This window comes from Mya arenaria, chromosome 8 (assembly GCF_026914265.1).
Source record: "Mya arenaria isolate MELC-2E11 chromosome 8, ASM2691426v1".
In the NCBI taxonomy this organism is placed as follows: Eukaryota; Metazoa; Mollusca; class Bivalvia; order Myida; family Myidae; genus Mya; species Mya arenaria.
The window spans coordinates 10,978,073-11,004,571 of NC_069129.1; the positions used below are offsets into that span (position 1 = coordinate 10,978,073).

The window sequence follows — 26,499 nt, forward strand, 5'->3', positions numbered from 1 at the left end:
GCGGAGATGTTTTATGAGACCAATGTCAGATGGGTTGTAGGATGGTCAACGTCCCCCTATTTTGTCTGCTCTACAATCAATTTAGCTTGGTCTGAATGTTATAGACTTCAATAATTTTTTAATTACCAAATTGGATCAAATTGACATTATCTGCTTTTTAAATTGAACATTTTTTATCCAATCTTTTCCGAACTTGGTTACACTGTTTATAGTCATATCAGACAAGTTTGATAACCAACCTCATCACTTCAGATAATCCATGTCTGTTCTCTGACTTGACCATTTTGTATCCAATTTTTACAAACTTCTCATGTCAGTTACTATTGATTTATGCATTTTCTATTGTTCAAAACTCTCTAAATTGATTTTATTTTAGTATTTGACCACAATGAATACTGAAATATGAAATCAGAGAATATAAGTATGGTATTGTTGAGTTGGCCCTTTTCAACTCCTGTGTACTGATATGTACCTCCGTCGGCAGTACTTTTGTTCGACAAGTGCATTTTCCACAGCCTGGTAAATAAATGACCCGAATATACTTTATAAACACACATTTCTTCAATTGGAATTTGTCGCCTGATGAAAGCACCCATCATCAGACCCAATTTAATTAATTTCAATGTAAAGGGGGTTAAAACAACCTTGACCTATGACCTCAAATCAATAGGGGTCATCTGATTTAAACTTCAAACTGGATTCATTTTCTGGTCATGACAAACATTCCTTAAAAGCTTGAATACCTTAAGATCTTTTTAAGACAATAAAAGGTTATCATGACCATGACCCTAGATCAACTGACCTTAAAATGAAAATGAGTAATTCTCCATAACAAATTTCCTTACCTGTTTGTGAACTGGAGGATTAAATGTTCTTCGCATATTGAGCTAAAAATGTTTTTCGAGTTAATTTATCTTTGACCTTGACCTTTGACCTAGTAACCTTAAAATCAATAGGAGGCTATCATATTGTCATCAGAGAGAAACTGATAAGCAGATGTTAACCAAGTTGACAATAAATTTCAAACTACACCAGTTCAATCAAGATATTGCAATTAGAGGCAGAATTGTCTAATGACCTCAAAATGTTACCTTGGCCATGAACTTAATAACATACCATTCATGTTAACACTTTGCAGAGTTATCTCTACAGAATAAATTCATTGATGGATGTTTATGTATTTTATTGATGTATGCTCATTGGTCTATGGCCTTGATGCATTTAAAAAACAAAAACATGATGAAACTTTATTACATTATTTAAAATATTTATTGAAGCAAAACTGACAGAATCAACACACTAGAATAGTTATTTATGTATGACATTTAACATCAGTATCTACATTATAATCAATATCAGAAATCCACTGTCTATGTCGAGGACTTGTCATCAACTGTCGGTCAACAGGAAATCTTCAATTTCAGCTTTCATATCAGACCTGTGAAATATTTAAAATACACATATCTACGACAGAGTCACTCATATATATATATATATATACGTCAATATAAGCTTATCACAATGTCTTAAATGGTCAAAGAAATTTAAGTGTGCTAATACCAAATATAATAGCAGTATTCCGAGTAAAATAGCTGTATAGCCACTATAGGTGCATATTTTAGTGCATATTCACTTTAATACTTAGATGTTGTAACATGAATCTATTCACTATGGCATAAAAGGCTTCTTCTTTTTTAAAATACTTTCTAAAAAAATAATTCTAAAGGGGTAAACTATTAGTTTAAAAGTACAGTGTTGAAATAAATTTGTAACATTTTCCCAGAAAATAAGAGACTTCTCACATAAATGACAATTTCCCACCATAAACGATTAGAACATTTCGTGTGCATTATTGGACACTAAAAGCATGTCCTTTTGCTGTGTATATGACATCATTTTAATACCCTATATGCTTTAAAAAATTGCTAATGACTTTTAAAAGCATGTTCAAAAGAAACTAGAACTGTAAGCCATAGGCTAACGAATACCCCCCACCCCTCCATGTCTAGGTTGTTTGCCCTGGAGTTAGGCCGGACAAAGCTAATTTTGCCCACAAGGGGAGATAACTCCAGTCAGGGTCATGTGACCTGTACCAAATTCACAGAGGCGAAAGTTTACAACATGGCCATTAATTTCTGAAAGTTTGATAAAGATTTGTTGAATAATAACAAAGATGAATCCCGGACAGGGCTTATTTTGCCTACTTTAACACATCAAGGGGAGATAACTCCAGTCAGGGTCATGTGACCTGTACCAAATTCACAGAGGCGAAAGTTTACAACATGGCCATTAATTTCTGAAAGTTTGATAAAGATTTGTTGAATAATTTCAAAGATGAATCCCGGACAGGGCTTATTTTGCCTACTTTAACACATCAAGGGGAGATAACTCTGGTCAGGGTCATGTGACCCGTACCAATTTCACAGAGGCGCAAGTTTACATCATGGCCATTAATATCTGAAAGTTTGAAAAAGATTTGTTCAATAACGACAAAGATGAATCCCGGACAAAAAAAAAAACGGACGGACAGACAGACAGACGGACAACCCGATTCCAGTATACCCCCCCCAAACTTTGTTTTGGGGGGTATAAAAAAGGGTTACATTTTTGCATATGGCCTTGTTGATAGGTTAAGTACACATCTGAACACCAAACCTTGCTTTATTCATCTGTATAGCACTCAAAATAAATATCCTAAACAAACCCTACAAGGCACCATTTCCTATCACATCTATACTGTCCCCTTAAAATGTGTAATACTGTGAAATGAAATATATGCTATAACCATACTACAAAAGGCCCCTTTCAATTGAAAAAAACAACTAAAAATAAAGGAGATAAATGTTTGCATACCTTCTGGCCTGCCGAGACACCGTATCAAAAACAAAGTCAGGAAATGTGTTTATATCTTCCTGCAAAAAAAATTAACAATTTGATAATTGATAAAATAGAATATTTTGTTATACCAATAAAATCACTGATCAACATTATTTATGAAAACACTTATTAAAACCCAAAGATACTTATATGTTGGGTACTGAATAGGAGTTACGGCCCATTGTATCCCTGGAAAAAAACTTACCTTACATGTAGCTCAAAAAGTATTTCATCTACACTTATGAAACTCCATAGGAATGTTGGACAGGATGATAAATTGTGCAACTGTAGCTGATCTGACATCAAATCAGTTTAAGAAGAGAAATGGGCGTTAAATTTGTAAAAAAACATGCTCTTCTTCACCTTATTTGTTTTTAACAATTGCAAAGATTCCAGTATTTACCAAAAAAAATCTTGACTTTTTTCAACATTACAGTTTACATGTTTATATTTTCATGGTTTTGTAATATGCACTTCACCCACCATTTCATTTGCAACTATACGGCACCCATAACACAGTCGGGATGTCACTTGATCACAGCTGGGTCTGAAATATTACGTAAACATTTCTAACATATCATTTTTGTAAGCATTGACAAATAGCTTTATGCCTCATTTTCAAAGATTGAATTGTTGCGCTCCATATAACTACATAATTTTATGTATCAATTTATGTTAGAACAGATGGCCATAAAGAAAATGCAAATTGCGTTTTGAGAAAAAATTGAGAAAGATTGTTTTTTACAGAAAGATAACAGTGAATGAAGAAAAGAAATTTATAGGAGTTTGGGAAATTACTGCAACCATAACCCTTGGGAATGATATTTTTAATTACTACGCTTAGTCTGGAATCCTTGTGCAACAGTCAACTCCGAAATATCTACAGCCAATAATAATAAAAAGCAAGAGCTGTCACAGAGACAGCGCGCTCGACTATTCCGCCGCTTTTCAATGTAAGGATTGAAACGTTTTGGCGAAACATGCATGGATCATGTTAGATTACATTTCAATGCAATACATGGTGTGCTGAGATATTAACATAAATGTGGTTACATGCAAAATTTTAACGAGAATTTCTAAGTCTAATAATAAAGGGCCATTATTTGCAAGATACAGTTATCTAACTACTTGGTTATTCAATTAAGTTGGGTGGTTGAATACCATTGTATAAAGTCTCAATGCAATACATCAAATAGTTGCTGAAATATTATCCTATGTGTGCTAACATGCAAGACCTTAACCAGAATTTCTAAGTCGCATAATAAAGGGGCAAAAATTATATATTATAAAAGATAGAGTTATCTTACTTGATTAAATAAGAAGGTTAAATAGATGGGAGTCTGTGTGTGAAGTTTCAATGCAATACATGATGTATTCGCTGAGGTATTGACTTAAAAGTGGTTACATGCAAAACCTTAACCAGAATTCTCAATGCAATACCTCAAGTAGTTGCTGAGATATTAAACTATGTGTGCTTACACACAAAACCTTAACCAGAATTTCTAAGTCGAATAATAAAGGCCTTTTATTTGCATTATATTCAAATAATTGTTATCTTACTTCATTAATTTAGTATCTTAGATAGTTGGGAATACATATCCAAAGTTTCAATGCAATAACTGATGTATTTACTGAGATAATGACTTAAAGGTGCTTACATGCAAAACCTTAACCAAGGTGTGACGCCAACACCAACGCCGACGCCGACACCAGGGTGAGTAGTATAGCTCTCCTTATTCTTCGAATAGTCAAGCTAAAAATCAAAAATAAATATAACCAACAAAAAGTTCTGTTTCCTTGGAATACCAACCTTTTTGACACTGACGACTGGCAGCTTCCGTCACCCTCTCCGCAACACTCCACTGTTGAAGATGAGTTATCCCCCTTGATGTCACTCTTTCCTGCTCAGATTTGGAGGAAAATGTAGTGCAGTGTTTATTATCCCTGTTCATTTAAATGTTCTATTCTATGAACATATTGTTGGGCAATGGTTTCATGACCCTGAATTGTGACTTCTATTACATAACAAATCAACAAAATTAAACTTGTGGAAAATGAATTCTGATTCTTTCATTCGTTGAAAGAAAAATCAACCAGCATATAAAATGGAGAAGTTTAGCATGCCTGGAAAGCACTTTACAAGTACAGGGCTTGCGGGCTTGATCTTAATTCGACTGCTCATAAATTAAACATTCAAATTAACTTACTTTCACGTTCTTTCACAAGCATTTTTGCACTTTCAGATATCCTAAAAAATGTGTTCTCTATTTACAACCAATAAACATACCACATGAGTTGCCTCCCTTCTTTACTATAGCGTTCTTCCCAGTGGAGATTTGGCGGGAAAACTCAAGTGCAGACAAAGCTGATGATACTCCAACATCCGTGTCTAGTATACCCTAAAAATTAAAGCAAAATCTTAAATTTTATATATAAACTTCTTATTTTAAAATTTATATATTTATCTAATTAAATTTACATACCTGGTAATAATAACTAACGATAAATGTTTTGTCATATGATTGTTCCAAAACATAAAATTGTGCAAATTGGAAAAAAATAACACATTAATTGAATTAAACACATTTATTGAATTTAAGTAAGTTGCAAAGAAATACAAATGAGCTACAAAGTATCACTATGCGTTAAAGTTCTTCCAGCCAAAAGGACAACATTTAGCACCGTTATTTTCATACAACGTCAAATTTCATGGGCACAATGTTGCTTTGAGGATTTCCTAATTAGATAACAATTAAAAAGTTGAATTACCATTGTAAACAAAGAACAGCGAAATAATGTTTTTTATTGGAAATCGACAATTATCAAATATGTATGTGATATGAAATGTATACTATATTACTTGTAGAAGTCTTCATACTTTCAGCAGTCTCCTGTAACCGTTGGTATCAATAGAGTGAGTACTGATTTTTGTTCCTATGGCAACTCTGCCCTAGGACTTAAATTTGTCTTATGTTTACGATATGATATACTCGTTAGGTGTACCTTTAAACATGAATTTAAAAGCACTTAAGAAAAATACTACTTTTGGGGTATAAGGTCTTTTCTAGTCAGCTGTGGTAAAAATTATCTTTTTTATATTTCAGTAAAGTTTGTTGCAGAAAGTTAAAGAGTACTTTTTATAAGCCCCTTATTATGAATTCCCGTTCCTACGAACATACTACGATCTAAAAATCAAAGATGAATACAAAAAATAGCTTTTTTTGCTTACGGTTGCTTAAATTTTACTGAAAATATTCGGCTATTTTGATATTTGCCTATGATATGGTTATCATAAAATCTTATTTTGGAATTGAATCAAGTATGTGTTCACTAATTAGTATCCATAGCAACAGACATCAGTTTACACAGTGGCATTCCACAAGTTGCTAAATAAACATGGCCTTTTCTTTAAAACTGCACCTGCAAATTTGTAAAAATAAAATGCTTTCAGACAGAAACAAGAGATGTCACAGTATGTGACGAATGCCCCCCGAATGTGACATTGACCTATGAACAAGGTCAGTACATGAAAAGTTGATCTTGCCTTTTTGTGTCAAATACATATGGCAAGTTATTTTAAATTGCCTCTAAACATAAAAAAATACCACCCATACTTGACAACCTACACTGTTATGTCCTTATAAGCAGCACTCCATTGTGAATAAACACTAAGTGTGACCTTGAACATAGAGGTAGGGACATGGGTCTTGCACATGACACGTCGTCATGGTATGTCGGACACATGTGGCAAGTCATTTTAAAATCTGTCCATACAAGAGAAAGTTACAGCCCGGACACGACAACCTATACTCTATGTCCTTATTACGCAACATTCCATTGTGAATAAACACCTAAGTGTGACCTTGACCTTAGAGGTAGGGACACGGATCTTGCATGCGACACGTCGTCTTGTTATGTGGAACACATGTGGCAAGTTATTTTAAAATCTGTCCATACAAGGGAAAGTTATAGCCCGGACACGACAACCTATACTCTATGTCCTTATATGCAGCACTCCATTGTGAATAAACACCTAAGTGTGACCTTGACCGTAGAGGTAGGGACACGGGTGTTGCACGCGACATGTCGTCTTGGTATGTGGAACACATGTGGCAAGTTATTTTAAAATATGTCCATACAAGGGAAAGTTACAGCCCAGACACGACAACCTATACTCTATGTCCTTATATGCAGCACTCCATTGTGAATAAACACTTAAGTGTGACCTTGACCTTAGAGGTAGGGACATGGGTCTTGCACGCGACAGGTCGTCTTTGTATGTCGAACACATGTGGCAAGTCATTTTAAAATCTGTCCATACAAGGGAAAGTTACAGCCCGGACACGACAACTTAAACTCTATGTCCTTATATGCAGCACTCCGTTGTGAATAAACACTAAGTGTGACCTTGACCTTAGAGGTAGGGACACGGGTCTTGCACGCGACACGTCGACTTGGTATGTGGAACACATGTGGCAAGTTATTTTAAAATCTGTCCATACAAGGGAAAGTTACAGCCCGGACACGACAACCTATACTCTATGTCCTATATGCAGCACTCCATTGTGAATAAACACTAAGTGTGACCTTGACCTTAGAGGTAGGGACACGGGTCTTGCACGCGACACATCGACTTGGTATGTGGAACACATGTGGCAAGTTATTTTAAAAACTGTCCATACAAGGGAAAGTTACAGCCCGGACACGACAATCTATACTCTGTTCTTATATGCAGCACTCCATTGTGAATAAACACTAAGTGTGACCTTGACCTTAGAGGTAGGGACACGGGTCTTGCACGCGAAACATGTTCGTCTTGGTATGTGGAACACATGTGGCAAGTTATTTTAAAATCTGTCCATACCAGGGAAAGTTACAGCCGGACACACGGACGGACGGAAGGACGGACGGTGCGATTTTAATATGCACACCTTCGGGGGCATAAAAACACATATACCCCGGTTGGTCTAATTCCTTTCCATCAGGGGTTGAATACCTAAAATACAAATGATTACCTTACTGAATGTAATTAATGAATGATGAACATCTTCAATGGTTCAGAATTAGAAAATAGAAGATATTTGATATCATACCTGACATAAAGCACAACTGTTTTCTGAAGAGCTTTCAGGAGTGGAATCCAGCTTTTCTCCAGTTCTGCAAAATATCAGTTTCATTTTGAATAACAATAACTCAAATATGCCAAAACCCACTAGGTAAAAGTTGATCAAGTGTGAAAATGTTTATCACTAGCAAAGTTGAGTATTATCCCATGTCAGCATATTAACTTTACCAACACTGTTACTTTCCATGTAATGTAAACAAGCAAATTCGTTGAATTGATATCTTCCACCATTAGGCAAAGCAGATGGCATGGTAATCAAGTGTTGGTGTAATATTCCAACCAAAACATGCAATACCGCTGCAAAGCCATAGACTCTTACAAATGTTGGATATGAGTTTGTTTGAAATAAAAGAATATTGTATAAAGTGTAACATTTAGATTTGACCTAGTGGCCTAGTTTTTGACCCCACATCCAGTTTCAAACCAATTACAGATTTTGTCAAGGCAAACATGCTGATTACGTTAAATTAAGATTGGATAAAAAATATTGCAAAAATTTAGCCTCTAGAATGTTCACAAGGTTTTTCTAAGATTTGACCTAGTTACCTAGTTTTTGACCCAAAGTGACCTATTTTCAACCATATCCAAGATTTCATCAAGGTAAATATTCTGATTTAGTTTCATGAAGATTGGAATGGATATATTGCCTCTGTTTGTTCTAAAGATTTGACTTAGTTTATAACCCCATATGACACACTTAAAAGTCTACAAGATTACATCAAGGGAAACATTCTGACCACAGTTTGAACAGAGTGTGACCCAACAATAACAATATTTGGTCCCAACCAAAAATTCATAGATTTCACATATTTTCACCTCATGTAACCCAGTTTCAAATCAGCCAATAATTTCATCAAGGAAAAGATTTTGATTAAGTTTCATAAATATTGAACCAGTTGTACTGCTTCTAGTATGTTATCAAGATTGTTTCTAAGATTTGACATAGTGCCCTAGTTTTTTACCAATATGACCAACTTTCAAAATGTGGTGAAATTTCATCAAGGGTAACATTCTGTCCAAGTGTAAAAGTGTTATCTAAAGAATCATTATCATGATAAGGTTTTAGAAAAAAATATTTCTAAGATTTGACCTTGAGACCTAATTTTTGACCCCATGTGACCAGCTTTTACAAGCAGTTGAGAATTAATCAAGGTGACCATTCTGACCAATCCCTACTAAGATATGTTTACAGACGTACTGACAGATGAATGGACAATGCCAAAACAATATCCACCTTCCGAACGAAACCTTTGGTTTCACAGAGGATAAATATAGAAGAAATATTGTTAAGGCCCCTTTCTTTACTGATGGCTTGGTATTGAACTAATTTTCATCTTTCTTTTATTCAGATCGCAAACTGTTCTGTTTCGCAAAAGTTACACTAAATCTGGTTCAAGGACATGTTCTGATCAATTGTAGATTCATTTAAAATCTCAAGACTCAACAAAGGGTTTTGAGTAAAGAAACATTTTATAACACTACCTCATAATATTGCTGACTGTTGAAAGGTACTCGGCCTGGAGACCCGTTACAAACGACTCAGTTAGATGTTCTATACTTGCACCAACATTCCCCTGCAGAGAAATTGAATGTTTCAACACGATGTAATAAACACAATGTATTCTGAAAAGATTTGCTTCCCAATAGTCAAATATGTGTGAAAATAGAATTCCTGGAAAGTGAAGTGTTTTTACTAGGGATGCAAACGAATATTCGAATATTTGAATATTCAATCAAACGTTAGGTATTCAAATGTCAAAATCGGTATTCGAATATTCGGAAAAAAGAGTAATGATACTAATTCTCAATAAAGAAAATTAAAAACCTTTTGCCTACAACACTGCTTTTGTTTATAAAGTTTGTTTACGACTGGCCCCTAATGCCAGAGGTGTGAATGTGATGACAATACACAAAACACGTGTCATATGTCATTAAGGGACATATCGTCGGGTACTGTAAAAAGTCCCCTTACTTTTACAATTACTGACTAGGAATCGGCTTTAACACCAATGTTTTGTCTTGGCTGCAAATTAAGCTGGGCAACATAGCTCAAATCTCCGTGATGATATGAATGCCATGTGCTACAATAATGTTGTTACATATATGTGCTTTAAATTGTTTTCCATGTTTCGATACAATGTTCGCGCTTTAAAATGTAAATGTATAGTATAGCGTTTGAGGATATATTTCCTCTATTGTTGAACACTGGATGAGTCAAATCCAGATATGTTTTACTAGTTCCCGAGTTGGTTTGGGTTTTCCATAGTTATATTTAGTCAATTTAAAGATCAATCTCAGAACGAGGCTGCTTGTCCTACGGCCGTTGGCGCAAAACGCTATTTGACTAGGAATCCATCTAATTTCTCATTGTTTACACATATAAAGGCAGCGGAATTGAAATTATTCGATTGTGTTGTTTGTCTGTTTATAATGTTTGTTTTTTTCTTCCTGAAAATTGCATATTTCAATGGCTTATTTAGGGAAAATTAGGGTCCGCCGCTACGACAAATAGGGTCAAATTGCCCCGGCTATTACTTAAGCGAATAATAATAGCAGTTTACTACATCTTCCAAAATATGTATTTCAGTAATCAAATATTTGAAATGTTCATATATCTTGTTTCTTTGTTTTGGAAATCAAAGAACGTAATAATAATCAACCCCTCTCTTTAAGAATCTGTGCTGCAACATACTTTGGTAGTGAGTTTTGGGGTGAAGACTGTCTCTACGTTGTGTAGACTGTTGTACATGGCTATCTCCTTTGTACTGAAATCCCTGAAATCATCTCTCACATTTCAAAATATGTAAATCCTGCCTTCAACATTTATCTGTATTTTATGACTATAAGTCTTCTGTAACGAGGTAAAAGCCACATAAATGTAATATTTATGAATTATTTTATCACACTTTTCTTTTGATATTACGATTGATACCATGTGTATGTAATGTATATTTAAAAACAAAACTGTTGAAGGGCAACAACGCATGGATAACACTGCTGTTACATTATGAATGAATGTAAAAGTATGAAATCCCTACCTCAACGGTCGCAGAAACAACATATATTTGTGCCGTTTATCAGCAAATGCCTGAAAATCACCATAAAACGTGATGCAATATACTATTTATATAATTAACATAAATTGTTTTTTAAGAAACTTTCAGAAGAAATGAAGTTGTGTGCTTACATTTATTAGCTATAAAAATACATTATACATATACAAAATTCTTACCTTAAGAACTGTTAAAAGTCTTCCAAAGTAAGACTATTAAGTAATTTTATGAAAACAGGACTTGCATTATTAACACTACTACATGATATTGCCAAAATTATCTAATGCATATGTAAAGCAACCAATCATAACTCACACATTCCATGGCTGCATGCATGCCCCGCCCTGTTGATATGTCAGTGAGCAGACGGACAGCCAGGCGTGTCCCACAGCTACCCAGCATCACCTTGGAGTACCCACAATGCCTTGCAGCCTCGTATAACATCTGGTGCCTTTAAAGATATGAAATGTTTTTGGAAAATCGATCAACATTATAATCTGATATATAATTTCAGATGTTATCGACAACTTTTCCCACATCAGCTTAGAGTACCCACAAATCCTTGCTGTGTCATTGCTTATAAATATATTCTGATATAAACAAACAATTATTTTTTTATTCTCATAATCAATTTGCAGTGAATTGTTTTGGAATCATTTTTAACGCAATGCAAATTGGGAAAAAAAGTCAACTTTGAGAAAAATACAAAATCAGGCCAAAACAGCTAATATTATGGCAAATATACATGTTTTAACTTTTTTATGCATACACTATGCTGTGAAAGAGTAATTCTTGTCAAGATTTTGTTTATATTTTAACAAATTCATTGTTTTTTATTTTTACGTAATCTGCAATTGTCAAATTGGGAAAAAATTATAAAATTTTGGGAAAAATGGACAGTTTTCCACCGGGGAAAGAGCCTTTAGAGGCAGTAAGTTGCACCAAAAAATCACTAATTTGTGTATTTGTAAGCAGTCATACAATCACAAACCTGGCATGCTTTTGTTTAGCTGTCTTGTATCAGCTTAGGTATCAATGTCTTAATTACCAAATCTTAAATTTAGGTGCTTTTTAGTCTAAATTCTGGCAGAACCTTTCACCAAATGTTGGCTGCTTTTTCCCTTTACAATCAAACCAGAAATACATCAAATATGAATCAATTATATGGTCAAGCCTTTAAGCTATGCAGTGACAAATTAAGAGTTGCAAACACAACAACTTACAGTCAGTTTTGCAAAATCAAAATCAAAATAACGCAATACCACATACCTTAGTGTTTGAATCAAATCCTCTTTTCCTGACACTGACTTTACAGAGTCTAGGAGCTGTCGTAACTGGCTGCCCAGCCCCGAATCTACCCGTAAAGGCTGATTATCCTTTGATATTACATGCGATTCTAAATCTTCTTTATCACACTTAGAGGGCTGGCTTTCTAACAAAGTACCTTTGTTTTGCCCATGGTTAGTCTCATTTGGGATAGAATCCGATTTATTGACAGAAGTGAAGCTATGCCCAAGAGTCATACTTTCTGGAAGCCTTCCTTTAAAAGTTGACATATTTAGACCCTGAAAAAAGAAGGAAAACATTGCCATCCTAGTTCCAGAACACAATAACTACATATTGAAATATAAGCAGTAATTAAGTTCTTGCATTAAGGTGACGAGTATTTAGTGGCATGCATATCTTATTACACAAACGATACAGGAACCATCCACAGGAACAAAGCTTAGTCTTTGTCATTTCAAATACAAAATGAGAGTGACTAATTTCAAGAAGTATGAGTAACAACCATCCTAAGTTTTGATGTACTGCTTAAGTGTATTACTAGCACTGCATTTACTTTCACATAATAAGACACCTCCTCAATGTAAGATATTGCTCATTATTGCACCATATCAGTCAAAAACAAGAGATGTTTGTCAAACATTATGCCCCCCCCCCCCCCCCCCCCCCCCCTGAGCGCCATGTTGTCAGGATTATATGGACAATTGAATGAAATATGCATGGACCAAAATGACAGCTGATTTGTCGCTAACATTGTATGCCGTTGAGGCAGTTTTAAGATTATGACCATTCAAAGTTTGAGGATAGAGTGTGTTATGACCATGACCTTTGACTCTATGACCTCAAAATCCATAGTCATCAGCTGGTCACCAAAAATCTAAATGTTAAGTTTGAGGGCCATGGGTGCAGGCATTGACAAGTTATCACACAGACAAGCATTTTTCGTCACTGTAACCTTGACCTTTGATCCAATGACCCCTTAAATCATAAAGGGTCATCTACAGGTCAGACACAACTCCAAGTCAAGTTTGAAGGCCATGGGTGCAGGCATTGTCCAATTATCACTTGAAACATTTTCGCATTCAAGGTCACTGTGAACCTGACCTTTGACCCAATGACTCCTAAAATCAATAAGGGTCATCTCCTGGTCAGGCCCAACTTACATGTTAAATTTGATGATCATAGATGCAGGCATTGTTGAGATATCACTGGCAGAAGATTTGTTAACTTTTTTGCGTTAAAGGTTACTGTGACCTTGACCTTGGCATAATGACCCCCAAAGTCAAGAGGGGTCATCTACTGGTCAGGCCCAACCTTCATGTCAAGTTTGATGACCATAGGTCCAGGATTGTCGAGTTTGCTTTCAAGGTCACTGTGAACTTGACCTCTGACCCCTTAAATCAATAGGGGTCATCTACTGGTCAGGCCCAACCTCCAAGTCAAGTTTGAGGGCCATGGGCGCAGGCATTGTTGAGTTATCACTCGGGCAACCTTTTATCGTTCAAAGTCACTGTTACCTTGACCTTTGGCCCAATGACCCCTAAAATCAATAGGGGCCATCTACTGGTCAGGCCCAACCTCCAATTCAAGTTTGATGGCCGTGGGTGCAGGCACTGTCGAGTTATCACTCAGACAACCTTTTACCATTCAAGGTCACTGTGACCTTGACCTTTGGCCCGATGACCCCCCAAAACAATAGGGGTCATCTACTGGTCAGGCCCAACCTCCAAGTCAAGTTTGAGGGCCATAGGTGCAGGCATTGTCGAGTAATGACACGGACAACCTTTAACCATTCAAGGTCACTGTGACCTTGACCTTTGGCCCGATGACCCCCAAAAACAATAGGGGTCATCTACTGGTCAGGCCCAACCTCCAAGTCAAGTTTGAGGGCCATGGGTGTAGGCATTGTCGAGTTATCACATGGACAACCTTTTACCATTCAAGGTCACTGTGACCTTGACCTTTGGCCTGATGATCCCCAAAAACAATAGGGGTCATCTACTGGTCAGGCCCAACCTCCAAATTAAGTTTGAGGGCCATGGGTGTAGGCATTGTCGAGTTATCACATGGACAACCTTTTACCATTCAAGTTCACTGTGACCTTGACCTTTGGCCCGATGATCCCCAAAAACAATAGGGTTCATCTACTGGTCAGGCCCAACCTCCAAGTCAATTATGAGGGCCATGGGTGCAGGCATTGTTGAGTTATCACTCGGACAACCTTTTACCATTCAATGTCACTATGACCTTGATCTTTGACCCGATGAGCCCCAAAAACAATAGGGGTCAGCTACTGGTCAGTCCCAACCTCCAAGTCAAGAATGAGGGCCAAGGATGCAGGCATTGTTGAGTTATCACTCGGACATCCTTTTACCATTCAAGGTCACTGTGACCTTTCCCTTTGGCACGATGACCCCCAAAAACAATAGGGGTCATCTAATGGTCAGGCCCAACTTCCATATCAAGTTTGATGACCATAGGTCTAGGCATTGTTGAGTTATCACTCGGACAAGCTTTAAAAATATTTTACCATTAAAGGTCACTGTGACCTTGACCTTTGACCCGATGAGCCCTAAAATCAATAGGGGTCATCTACTGGTCAGGCCCAACCTTCATGTCAAGTTTGATGACCATACGTCCAGGAATTGTTGAGTTATCACTCGGACAAGCTTTGGTCTACCGACGGACCGACCGACCGACATGCCTGTGCAAAGCAATATACCCCTCTTCTTCGAAGGGGGGCATAATTATTACCTCCTCTAAAGCAGCTATATGGAACGGAAAGCCAGATTTCTGTAGAATAGTCTTCACATGATCACAGCTGGACTTTCTTTCTTCTACTGTCTGGCAAGTTGAACCACCCTCTGTGAATGTATGGAAGCACTGATTATAAACTATCATGTATTACACATACGGTCATATAACTATGGACAAGCGCCAAGCCCTCTGAAACAGAAACACTAATTTATAAAAATTGATTAATTACACATATGGTCATTAAGCTGTGAACAAAGCTGATGTCAGACAGGATATGGCACCCTCTGTTTTATAATATAAACTCTTATTTATAAGAGTCTATTTATTACACATAACTACTCTACTGTGGACAAAGGCATTTAATAAATGTAAAGACTACACAAACTTTGATGAGAAATAGTTTGCCTCAACACTCTTTATTTCACCACATGTTAAGTCAGAAAAGTTTCAACAGTGAATGAGTTTGACAGAATTTTAAAAACGGGCAGAAAAGCATTACCGGTATGTTTAATTACAAAATAATTCTGCAACATTGGATGTTATGCCTAATAAGAGCAACAGTCAAAATAAACCAACCAAGAGCAATAACTCCGATGTAACTGAGGTGATTCATGATTGGATGATACCTACCCACAAAAATTGGCTGACCAGTGCTGCTAAACAAAATACCTTTTCATTCTATGACCTTTTCTCATTTACAAGACAACTGCCTCAATATATACATGACTTATTCACCTAACATTATACCCAATGAAACACACATAAGTTCCAGGAAAAATAGGAATCAGTATCAATTTATATCACGCATCCAACATAAATGATGCAACGCCATTGGTCCAGGACCCGGTGACCCCATATTTTTCCATAATGGGTCACCAAATTTAAATCGTACCAAAATGGCGTCTATTTTCAGTACTGATGACTATTCCGATAAATAATTGAAACATTTAAACAGGTAAACAGGTTGTTAATGTGATATATAAGTTACGAGGTTAGTAGGCGGCCCAATATGTGATATACTGGGCGCAGGAAACCATATTCTGATTTGAGCTTCACTCTCACCCTATATGTTACCTTCGCCTCGTATATCCATATCTGGTGACCTACTAACCCCATAACTAATAATATCTCATCTTTTGTAACTATAAAGTGTATTTTTACCATCAATAAAAAGCACCCCTGGTGTAAACCGCAACTTCTTGTGTGCCCTTTGGCTCAGGCCCTGAAATATACAAAAAAAATTGGTCAATTTTGAACCTTACACAGAAAAACTGTCCGAAAATAACCCATTAAACTAGTGCTTTCTGTTACATTTATACATATTTTTTACATTTGCCTAGTAAAGAAAAAACTGTACATTCATATTGTATAACATGCTTTGTTCATTTCAAAACTGCATTCTGGTTTGCTTAGCACAGACAATGATACACATTGTTACAATTATTTACTCCTCATATTACAAATGTATGTTGTTGATAACCTTCATTGAACAGTAAATACACAGGTGCAAAAGATCTTACTACGTTTTAATCATTATGAAAAAATTATATGAAATGTCAATATAGAGAATGATGATCTAATTTTTTCATGTGTACATTCCATATGAAACCAGTAGAGCGTGTTTGCAAATTTCCAAAGAAGAGCTAGCGTGCTTCATGGACTTTGTGTGAATGCCCTCCTGCCTTTATACAGCAAAACACACGAAAAGATGCATACAATCCATAATTAAAGATTCTTGTTGATAAGTTTCCAAAATAACTACACGCAATTTCTTCAAATGTTAATATTTTCAAAAGCTTTACGAAAATGTTTTCAACATTTAAGTTTTTGCAAGACACCAAAACATACTGCTACTCTAACAGGTAAGACAATTCTCAACTACTTTATTTAAAAAGCAGGCAAGTTAAAAATATAACCTTCCATACAGTTCAATACCTCTTGAATAAGATGAAGCAGGGCAGCAGATGCCGAACCACCAGAGAAAGCCACAAGAATAGTCTCCCCATCCCTAACTAGTTTTGTCTTGCCGATGGCAGCTCGGAACTTGTGAGTCACATACACTTGGAAACAGGACCTAGAAATATAATTGAATATTAAAATTAAAACTGCTTTCTGTTTATTACAGGAGCATAGCTGACTGTACACAAATATGCATAAATTTTGACAGGTTGAAGTTTTTGTCATACCAAAAGCCCCGAATTTGAAATAAAAACCGAAGGGGGGTCGGGGGTGAAGGGGTTAAGATGCTGTCCCTCATTGATCTGCGTTATCCCAAATAAGCCCTAGCTATGTGACTGTATTGTGCTGCTTCACTTATTACCATTAAGTTGGTATCAAGTATAATTCAAGGGCGAGAGTGGTATTATGGTGTTTGCCACTCACCGAAGAGATTAAAGGTTAATCAGGGGAACGAACAAAGATAACTTCACTATTTCTTCACCATTTAAAATGAAACATAGTGCATTCTACGCCACTTACGGAGCCCCACCTACGGTCTTTTACCAAAAGTTGATTGAGAGTTTAGTTTTTTAAAACACTTTGACAAACCTTTTCACAATACGGCCGTCTGACAGAGCAGCTGTCAAAACATTATTTTAATGAAAGTAATCACCTTACCAAATTTCAAATTTAAGCGGCATAGACTGCCCTTTGTTTTATTTAAAATGGTGTAGTAAAGGAAAAGTTATCTTTGATTTAAGTCTTTATTTTCAGCAAAATATGGCCTTCTTACGTAGCATATATGACGTAATTTATCACGTGGTATACACACACCATAATTATACTAGTACTGCAGGTTTCTACCCAGGAAACAGACTCAACATTCCATTCATATCAGATAACAGCTGTCTTCACAATTAAGCAAAAATAAATAATTAAGCAAAAATAAATTAGTATCTAGACAAAATATAACTTCATACTAGAATAATAAGGGTTATTTGTTAAACATTGTAATTGGAAATTAAATTCTGTTGTTTTCAGTTTTTAAACATTGATTAAATATGTTCAAGGTCCATGTTAAGTTTAACTTTAAACTCAAAAGGGCTGGGGCAGAATGGTGTCTTGCGTCTCAATAAAATTCTATACCCATTAAGCCAGAAAGAAATCTTTAGAAACAAAATATTTCATAGTTGATATGCTCAAAAAGAAATCTTTTTCATGACTGATTATGCCAATAACCTGATTTTAGTATTCATTGAAACCCTATACTTATCAGTGGTATTCGTTCCATTTCTTAAGACAATAGATGATCAATTGGCAACTTTCCTTGAAATTTAATCACCGTAAACTATTCAATAAGACATTCAAATACCCATAAACACACAATGCAAATGTTACATGTGTAAGATTTACTGTATTGTCTTAAATTTAGAGTGCATTTTATTTTCGTAAAGATAATGAAACATTACCTTCTTATTTACAAGGGGTCAGTTTTAGTTAAGGATCTTAATCCGAACTTCAATAATCTTAAACTTTTATCAAGGTCACTGATGGCAAGAGGCTGTAAGCGATACATATTGCTATAAGACATAACATATTTTAAATCTTGTCAATTCCATACAGCTTGTATGTTTTTAAATATATATTTTCCAAACAAAACAGGCCCCTTTAAAGGCAGTGGTCATTATTACCACAAGCTTGCACGCCCTGCACTGGTTAAAAATCTTCCGGGCTTGCTCAAATTCTGAATTTTATATAGCAGGGCTTATTCAAAAATTTGATGCTAAACAATAGCATAAGAATTCGGGCTTGTTCATCAAAAAGTCTAATTTCGATGACTGTTAGGGTATAATAAGATATATAAAAATAATAACTATCAAATAAACCTTTATAACTACCAATCAAAATCTTTGAAACTAAAATAATAGTCTGATAAAAATCCTTCACTAATCAAATTTAATGACTTTCAAACCTGTTCTAATCTACGGTACTTATGGTCGGTTACTAACAACCCACTATCACTAGATACACTTTGACTGAAAAGAGTTATCTTTTGAATTAAATTTTTATCAAATTGTTTATAGAATCTCTACAAGCTATTCAGTGCTTAAATCATGCCATACAAACTTACGTGTTTAGGCTTCTATACAGTGAGTAAGGAACATTTATAGAAGAATCTTATGGACATTTTATGTTTCTGAAGAGACTGCATAAAAACATGTAAATGAGTGTTCATTCGGTAAAATATTACGACGTGGAGCGGACGTTAAGCCGTCTCGCCATGAATTACGAACGCGAGCGCAGTTTGCTTCCTCCATCGTCTGCCGCTAGTCAGACTCGTCTGGATCGAATGCGAGATTACAGTTATGCGTTATCAGCCCGTACACAATACACACGTCCTGGTCGCGTGAACATGATGGCATTAACACACAGGAGTTCACCACCATCATCACCAGTGCCTTCGGTATTCAAGGGCAAGCAAAAAGAGAAAAAGAAAGTTGCTAAATCAATGAGTACGGATATTTACTGCAGCCCATGTAGTCGAGATAATCTACATCGTGAGGCCACTGGATACTGTATCGAATGCAGTGAATATTTTTGCGATAGCTGTATAAAACACCACAGGAATCTGAAGATCACTAAAAACCACACCCTACAGGACAGACACAAGATGCCCAAGGTTCAGAATTACCATGCTGAGGATGAGGAGATTGTTGAAATCTGTGATAAACACCCTACGGAGCTTATAAGATACTTCTGCAAAGACCATGATGAACCAAGCTGTGCTATTTGTGCAACTCTGAAGCACAGAGCTTGCACAAATCTGCAGTACATTCCAGACATAAAGTCAAAGGAGACAAACAGAAGTTGCTTGAACACCATTAAGCATATGAATTCATTGGTGGCTCAGTTTGAAAGTGCTCGTGTGGAGACGGAGAAAGTAATAAAAGCGATAGATGTGACGAAAGAAGACTTTGAACAAAGAATGATCAAACTTCATCAAGACTTTCTCGATCACTTGCAAAAGCTTGAACAAGAAGCTATCAGTAACATGGAAAGTCTTTATGAAGATCAAAGGGGTTACATAACATCAAGAGTTGGATCCTGCACAGAAGCCATTAAAACTCTTCAGCAAGGGACTAAAAACCTGGAAGCAGCAAAGAAAAATGGAATTGAGAGCAAAGTTTTTCTCCAAATGAAGAAGATAAACAAACAGGTCAAGTTCTATGAAAATCTGCTGAATGAGGTCCAAGGGAAGAACAAAAATGCCATGACTTTTAAGTTCAAAGCTGATGCAAAGGTTAAAGAGTTCCTGAAAACAAGTGATTCCATTGGTTCAATCCAAATCCTGCAATCGCCGGGAAAGACATTCACATCACTCACTCATTTCAAGATCACCTCGCGTACTGACACTTATGAAGTATGTGATGTAACTGGTTCTTGCTTTTTACCTGACGGAAGAATCATTCTCGCTGACATGCACAACGAAAGTCTCAAAGTTGCGGACACAAGCTTCAATATGGTTACCCAAACAAAACTGTCATCGGAACCCTGGGACGTTTGCTCTGTAAGCAATAACAATCAGATTGTTGTTTCCTTGCCAAACGAAAGGAAACTCCAGTTTTTCATCATAGGCGCAACAATTCAGCCTCTTCGTAAAATTGGCAACACCGCTGGGTTGAAGAGTAGTCAGTACTATGGGGTAGCTTTCCATAATGATCGCATCTATGTCACATGTCCGAAAGACGATCCACCGAATGTCAAAATTCTTGACATGCAAGGCGCTATACTTCAACAGTATACTCAAAATCTTCAAGAACAGAATGTCTTCAGCGATCCACTTTACATTACAATCACATGCGATGGGAAAACAATCTACGTTTCTGACAGTGGAAACAAATCAATCATTACAATCGATCCTAAAACTGAAACGAAGCACACGACCCATCCTCTGGCAGATGAAAACCTCCCTGGTGGTATTATTAGCCTTCATGAAGGTGAAGTTTTAACCTGTGGATTTAAATCCAATAGCGTTCTACAAATGAATGCTGACGGGAAGTTTGTTGAAGATGCTGTGAGTAGTCAAGGGGGACTAATCTTACCTCAGTCTGTCAGCTACTGCTCCCAAGGGAGACTACTGTTAGTGACAATGCAGAAAAACAGTCTTGTAAAGGTGTTCCAAGTGACTTAACACCTAATAACATGTAGACAACTTCTGCACAAACTTCTAGTGAAGAAATGATATTAGCCTAGAATTGAAATCTATATATTTCTTAATTATGTTATCGTTTCATAACAATTATATGTGTCACTGTACACAATTATTTGGACTAATACATGTGCATGTCTATTTATTATTTAAATTATATGTCATCTATATAACAAATGTGATACTGTGTATTTTGGGCTGGAGGCCTTGTAGTACGTAATAAATTATTCGTATTTGTATTAATTCCAAGTCTGTGATCTAAATAGTCATTCATAATAATAATAATAATAATGTAGTATTTTTTTTTATCAGATATACAAGTACATGCACTAAGCTAAGAATAAATGTCAAAAACAAAAAACATGTATATTTATTCATACTAGGTAAGGGTTACCCAAGGATTGAATTAAGACTCTTGGCCAACAACTTGACAAATATTAAAGATAGACTCAAGGCCTAGTTACAAATATTTTAAGTACCACAAATCACAAATTGTACTGTTTGATCTGCAGCCGACAAACAGAACAAATTCCATTACATGTGTTGATGAGTTATATTTTCGCAAGTGTTTGTTTGGATTGCAGTTGATGGGTCTTAAATTTTGAGTAATAAATAACCATTGATGATTGCGGATAAATTAATGAAATTAATGAAAAATGTATTGAAATCTGCTAGTTACATGCATGTGCATGATATGTGCAAAGCCTTATAGTAAGAAAAAAGTAAGTTTTACTTACGACATAGAAAAAATAACAATGCGTTGTTGTTTTTTAAAAATGTCAAAATATTTTTATTTTAAAGGTAACAATTAAAATATGTCTCCTGTGAAAAACAACGTGTTTGGACCGATAACATGTGTTATATTCAGTGTTCATCGTGGCGAAACAAAGCAGATCTATGGTCATCTTAATCCGATGGGTGTGATCGTGTCACCTTTATTGGGGTGTCATCCACAGACAATAAATCAGTCACTTGAATACCTTATGTTGAATATTCCTGATTATGACTCTATTCTTTATGAAAATCTTATAGACTCGCCTATAAGACGGGCCCCCTACCTTATAGTTAAGGTTCAAAATCAGGACCAAATTTCCCCGTCTTATAGTCGAGAAAATATGGTACATAAACTTGAACTATCACTGTTAAAAAGTTTCATCTTGAACATATTTTGCATCAAGGTTTAAGTTGTGCATGCTGCTGTGGCTGGAGATGGTGACAACACCTTTCCTATGAAAGTTCTTTGGAACTGGGTAATAACATGATGTGGGCGGTCCAAAGGTCACAATCATATTTGAATTCTGTGAAAACTGTGTTGTACCTTTGCCCTTAATCTTTTCACTCAGAAAAAAAACAGACAAAACAAGAGCTGTCACAGTATGTAACGAATGCCCCCGAATGTGACATTGACCTACGAACAAGGTCAGTACATGAAAAGTTTATCTTGCCTTTACGTGTCAAATACATATGGCAAGTTATTTTAAATTGCCTCTGAACATAAAAAAATACCACCCATACTTGACAACCTACATGTTATGTCCTTATATTCAGAATACCCTTGTGAATAAACACTTAGTGTATCTTTCACCTTAGAGGTAGGGACATGGGTCTTGCACACGACACGTTGTCTTCGTATGTGGAACACATGTAGCAAGTAATTTTAAAATATGTCCATACAAGGGAAAGTAACAGCCCTGACACGACAACCTATACTCTATGTCCTTATATGCAGCACTCCATTGTGAATAAACACTAAGTGTGACCTTGACCTTTGAGGTAGGGACACGGGTCTTGCACGCGACACGTCGTCTTGGTATGTGGAACACATGTGTCAAGTTTTTTTTAAAATATGTCCATACAAGGGAAAGTTACAGTCCGGACACGACAACCTATACTCTATGTCCTTATATGCAGCACTCCATTGTGAATAAACACTATGTGTGACCTTGACCTTTGAGGCAGGGACACGGGTCTTGCACACGACACGTCGTCTTGGTATGTGGAACACATGTGGCGAGTTATTTTAAAATCTGTCCATACAAGAGAAAGTTACAGCCCGGACACGACAACCTATACTCTATGTCCTTATATGCAGCACTCCATTGTGAATAAACACTAAGTGTGACCTTGACCTTTGAGGTAGGGACACGAGTCTTGCACGCCACACGTCGTCTTGGTATGTGGAACACAGGTGACAAGTTATTTTAAAATCTGTCCATACAAGGGAAAGTTACAGATCCGGACGGACGGATGGACGGTGCGATTTTAATATGCCCACCTTCGGGGGCATAAAAAGCTATAACATATGATTTGAAATTATAACATAACTCAACAAACGCCCACTATAATGAAGTACTTTATTGACAACTCAAACAGTGTCACGCTTCCAGAGTTGCTCCCGCTTTATCAGTAACACAATGAAATATGTTACAGAAATAAACCAAAGAGTACCTGCAGAATGCATCGTTGACCCGTGTTATCAGTACAGCTGGTTCTTTCTTGCATTTCAGACACTTCCGGCCAACACTAAAATAAAGTGTATAAGCAATAAATAAAATGTGTTAAGCATCCATTTACAATCATTGATGGTGTTGTCGATAACGTGCCAGATCTCACAGATCAACATTAATGGCCAAGTTAAAACTGGTAGAGTCTAATCACACAAAGTCAAAGATTTATTTTGATTAATTGAAACATAAATTACCTTCCATTTACAGAAGCATGTTTCATTGTAAGTCTAATTAACAGTTTTCATCCTCACTTTAACCATAAGGAACAAAAATAACATGTAAGGTAGGTATGATTTGTTTTTTCATTATATTTTATGTTAAAACATTGTCATCATTGATGAAATGGAGTAAAGGCATTCTTCATTTTAAAGCATTGTGTACTACATATTGAAACACACACTCATTATTTATTTCTTTTTTTAACTGATAGATTATAGAAAGTAGTGTAGTTGCAGATCTAGAATTGTTTTTAGGCCCCATCTTAATTTAAGGGTTTTTTGCACATTTTCATCAATAAGGGCGTTAAAGAAATATGGGGAAATTTCCCATGAAAAGTGTTCGAATTGCCCTAAGATGCTACTGCTACAACATTTTTCCACATATAATTTTAACACTCGTAATTACTGCTTCTGACACCAATGAAGAAAACCTAAGAGAAAAAGTGTGGAAAGGCTGGAGCTGGAACCCCAGAACATGCGCACAGTCACCTAACCTTCAATTAGCTAACCAGGCAGATGGTTCTTACCAACACAGTCAACAAAAGAGATGTGGCGGTTTTGGCCACCTCTCATAATAAAAAATAATGTAAATGTTAAAGCAATATATGATAATCTATATTGTACATATTTAACACAAATGCGGTTGGAAAACTGTAGAAAGTCTCGACTATTCGGATTCACAGGAGTTTGTCCAATTCTCAAAATAATGAAAAAAACAACAACATAGTATAGGAGTTAAAAAAATGTTGTTTTTATTTGTAAAGTAACTAATATTAAAAAAGACTTTTGAATGACTGAAATCACCACAGTATTGAATAAAAATATAGATATGAATGCATTCGGACACAGGTTCCCGAAAATACAAAATTACCTCAGTAAAATTATGTTGTGTGCAATGTTGTACACAAATAAATATCCAGTGCAACAGTGAACACGAAAACTTTTTGGACACGCTGGACATTTTGTCTGATGTCTTTATACTTTATGCAGGACATTTTTCAGGAAACATGTAAATACTCAAATTAGTTGGATTATATGCCATTGATGTATAACAGGATATAACTTTAATATTATTCAATATCTGAATCACACTTAGAGTCTTCCATCATTCGCCATTGGTGAGTCCTTTTGCATATTTGCTGCTTCACAGATGCACTCCATCTCCACTTGACCATAATAAGATAACTCAGCGCTGTCACCATTAGCATTTTAGTGCCATAATTTAAAAATTAATGTGGCAATACTTGTTAACAAATTATATTGAACCGATGTCTTTTCAGGAAATACCGGGAAGCCACATTTCAGTTTGACCTTTGTGAGCATGCGCACTACACAGATTTGGAATATAATCATCCAGTAAAAATGAGTTGTCAAAAGGCTTCATACACGATAGATATCAGTTAATTGACACTAACAAAACGTCATAATTATGTTCTCCATTCTTTGAAGATACGCCGGACAGTTTAAAAATATGCTGGCAATGTCCGACTGTCCAAAGTGTTTTTCGCGTACACTGTTCAATGAAAAACCATAATTTTGAACTCCAACCACTATAATTATACTTGTATATAAATGAAATTTACTATTGTTATGGTCAGAAATGCAGAATATGAATATTTTAAGTTATTTAAATGACTGTGTTAAGTATTTGTCTTTTCATTGTTAGAAGTACCTTTAGTTACATTGTTTCTGTTTGCGAACCTGTATCAGGATTACCCAATTAGTGTTACACAGCCATTTGTCTATAAAGTAAATCTTGGACGAAAAGTGTGCCTGTTGTGGGGGTCAAATCTACAACCACTGGAACACTAGCAAGGCGCTCAAACCAACTGAGTTTACCGGGCAGCTGGTTTGTACCAACACACACTACACTTTTCCCCCAATAACCATAAAGGCTGATTGAGGCACTCCTGCGCTTACCGTTTAAAACCAGCCGCCCATTTAGCTCAGTTGGTTTGAGCGCTGTGATGGTGTTCTGGCGGTCATGCGTTCGAACTCCACTACATGCACACTTTTCATCCCAGGTTTAATTAACTGGTGTCAGTAATAAAAGGCAAGAGTGCCTGGGTCTGCCTGAGAGGTGAACTGGGGACGAAATGTATTGTGTCACTGTGTGGGTAAGAACAAGCCCCCTTGTTAGCTCAGTTAGTAAGAGCGCTGTGCTAGTGTTCTGGCGGTAGTGGAGTCGAGTCACACACTGGGTGCAGATTTAGTTTATCTATACAACATATATAGTTAAAAACAAATCGAGAGAAACCCATGCACTTTATAAGTCTTAGCCGTAGTAAGAAATGGCCTATTGTAACTGAGGTTTTATCAATCCATCTGGCCTTGGTAATAATGTGCTTCATAAATGTTCAGCGTATGGGTACCTCTTTTCAACTTTTGGCTTCTCAAGAGGCACATCTCCATCTTGAATGCTACACATTTTTCTTCGCTGACAAGGCTCGCGAAATCTTGTGAAATTCTACGGTAGCACACAACACATTGTTTGGTGACACTATTAGTAGATCTCGTTTCATCAAGATGG

The 26,499-nt window shown here is 36.2% G+C and overlaps 2 protein-coding genes across 2 annotated transcripts; one reads left to right on the forward strand and one right to left on the reverse strand.

Moving 5' to 3' along the window:
• Positions 1–1,235: 1,235 nt before the first annotated feature.
• LOC128243225 (cytoplasmic tRNA 2-thiolation protein 2-A-like) lies at positions 1,236–26,455 on the reverse strand. The gene is made up of 16 exons (XM_052960834.1): positions 26,342–26,455; positions 23,693–23,767; positions 17,032–17,170; positions 16,258–16,318; positions 15,094–15,203; positions 12,325–12,620; positions 11,371–11,506; positions 11,041–11,090; positions 10,695–10,776; positions 9,485–9,576; positions 7,971–8,034; positions 5,165–5,276; positions 4,688–4,778; positions 3,361–3,424; positions 2,854–2,912; positions 1,236–1,438 (listed from the first exon to the last, which is right to left on the reverse strand). The coding sequence occupies exons 1-16, from the start codon at positions 26,395–26,397 to the stop codon at positions 1,390–1,392; spliced, it is 1,536 nt and encodes a 511-aa protein (XP_052816794.1). The 5' UTR covers positions 26,398–26,455; the 3' UTR covers positions 1,236–1,389.
• Positions 19,076–21,387, forward strand: LOC128243224 (uncharacterized). Its single transcript, XM_052960833.1, has one exon. The coding sequence runs from the start codon at positions 19,259–19,261 to the stop codon at positions 21,224–21,226; it is 1,968 nt and encodes a 655-aa protein (XP_052816793.1). The 5' UTR covers positions 19,076–19,258; the 3' UTR covers positions 21,227–21,387.
• Positions 26,456–26,499: the final 44 nt, after the last annotated feature.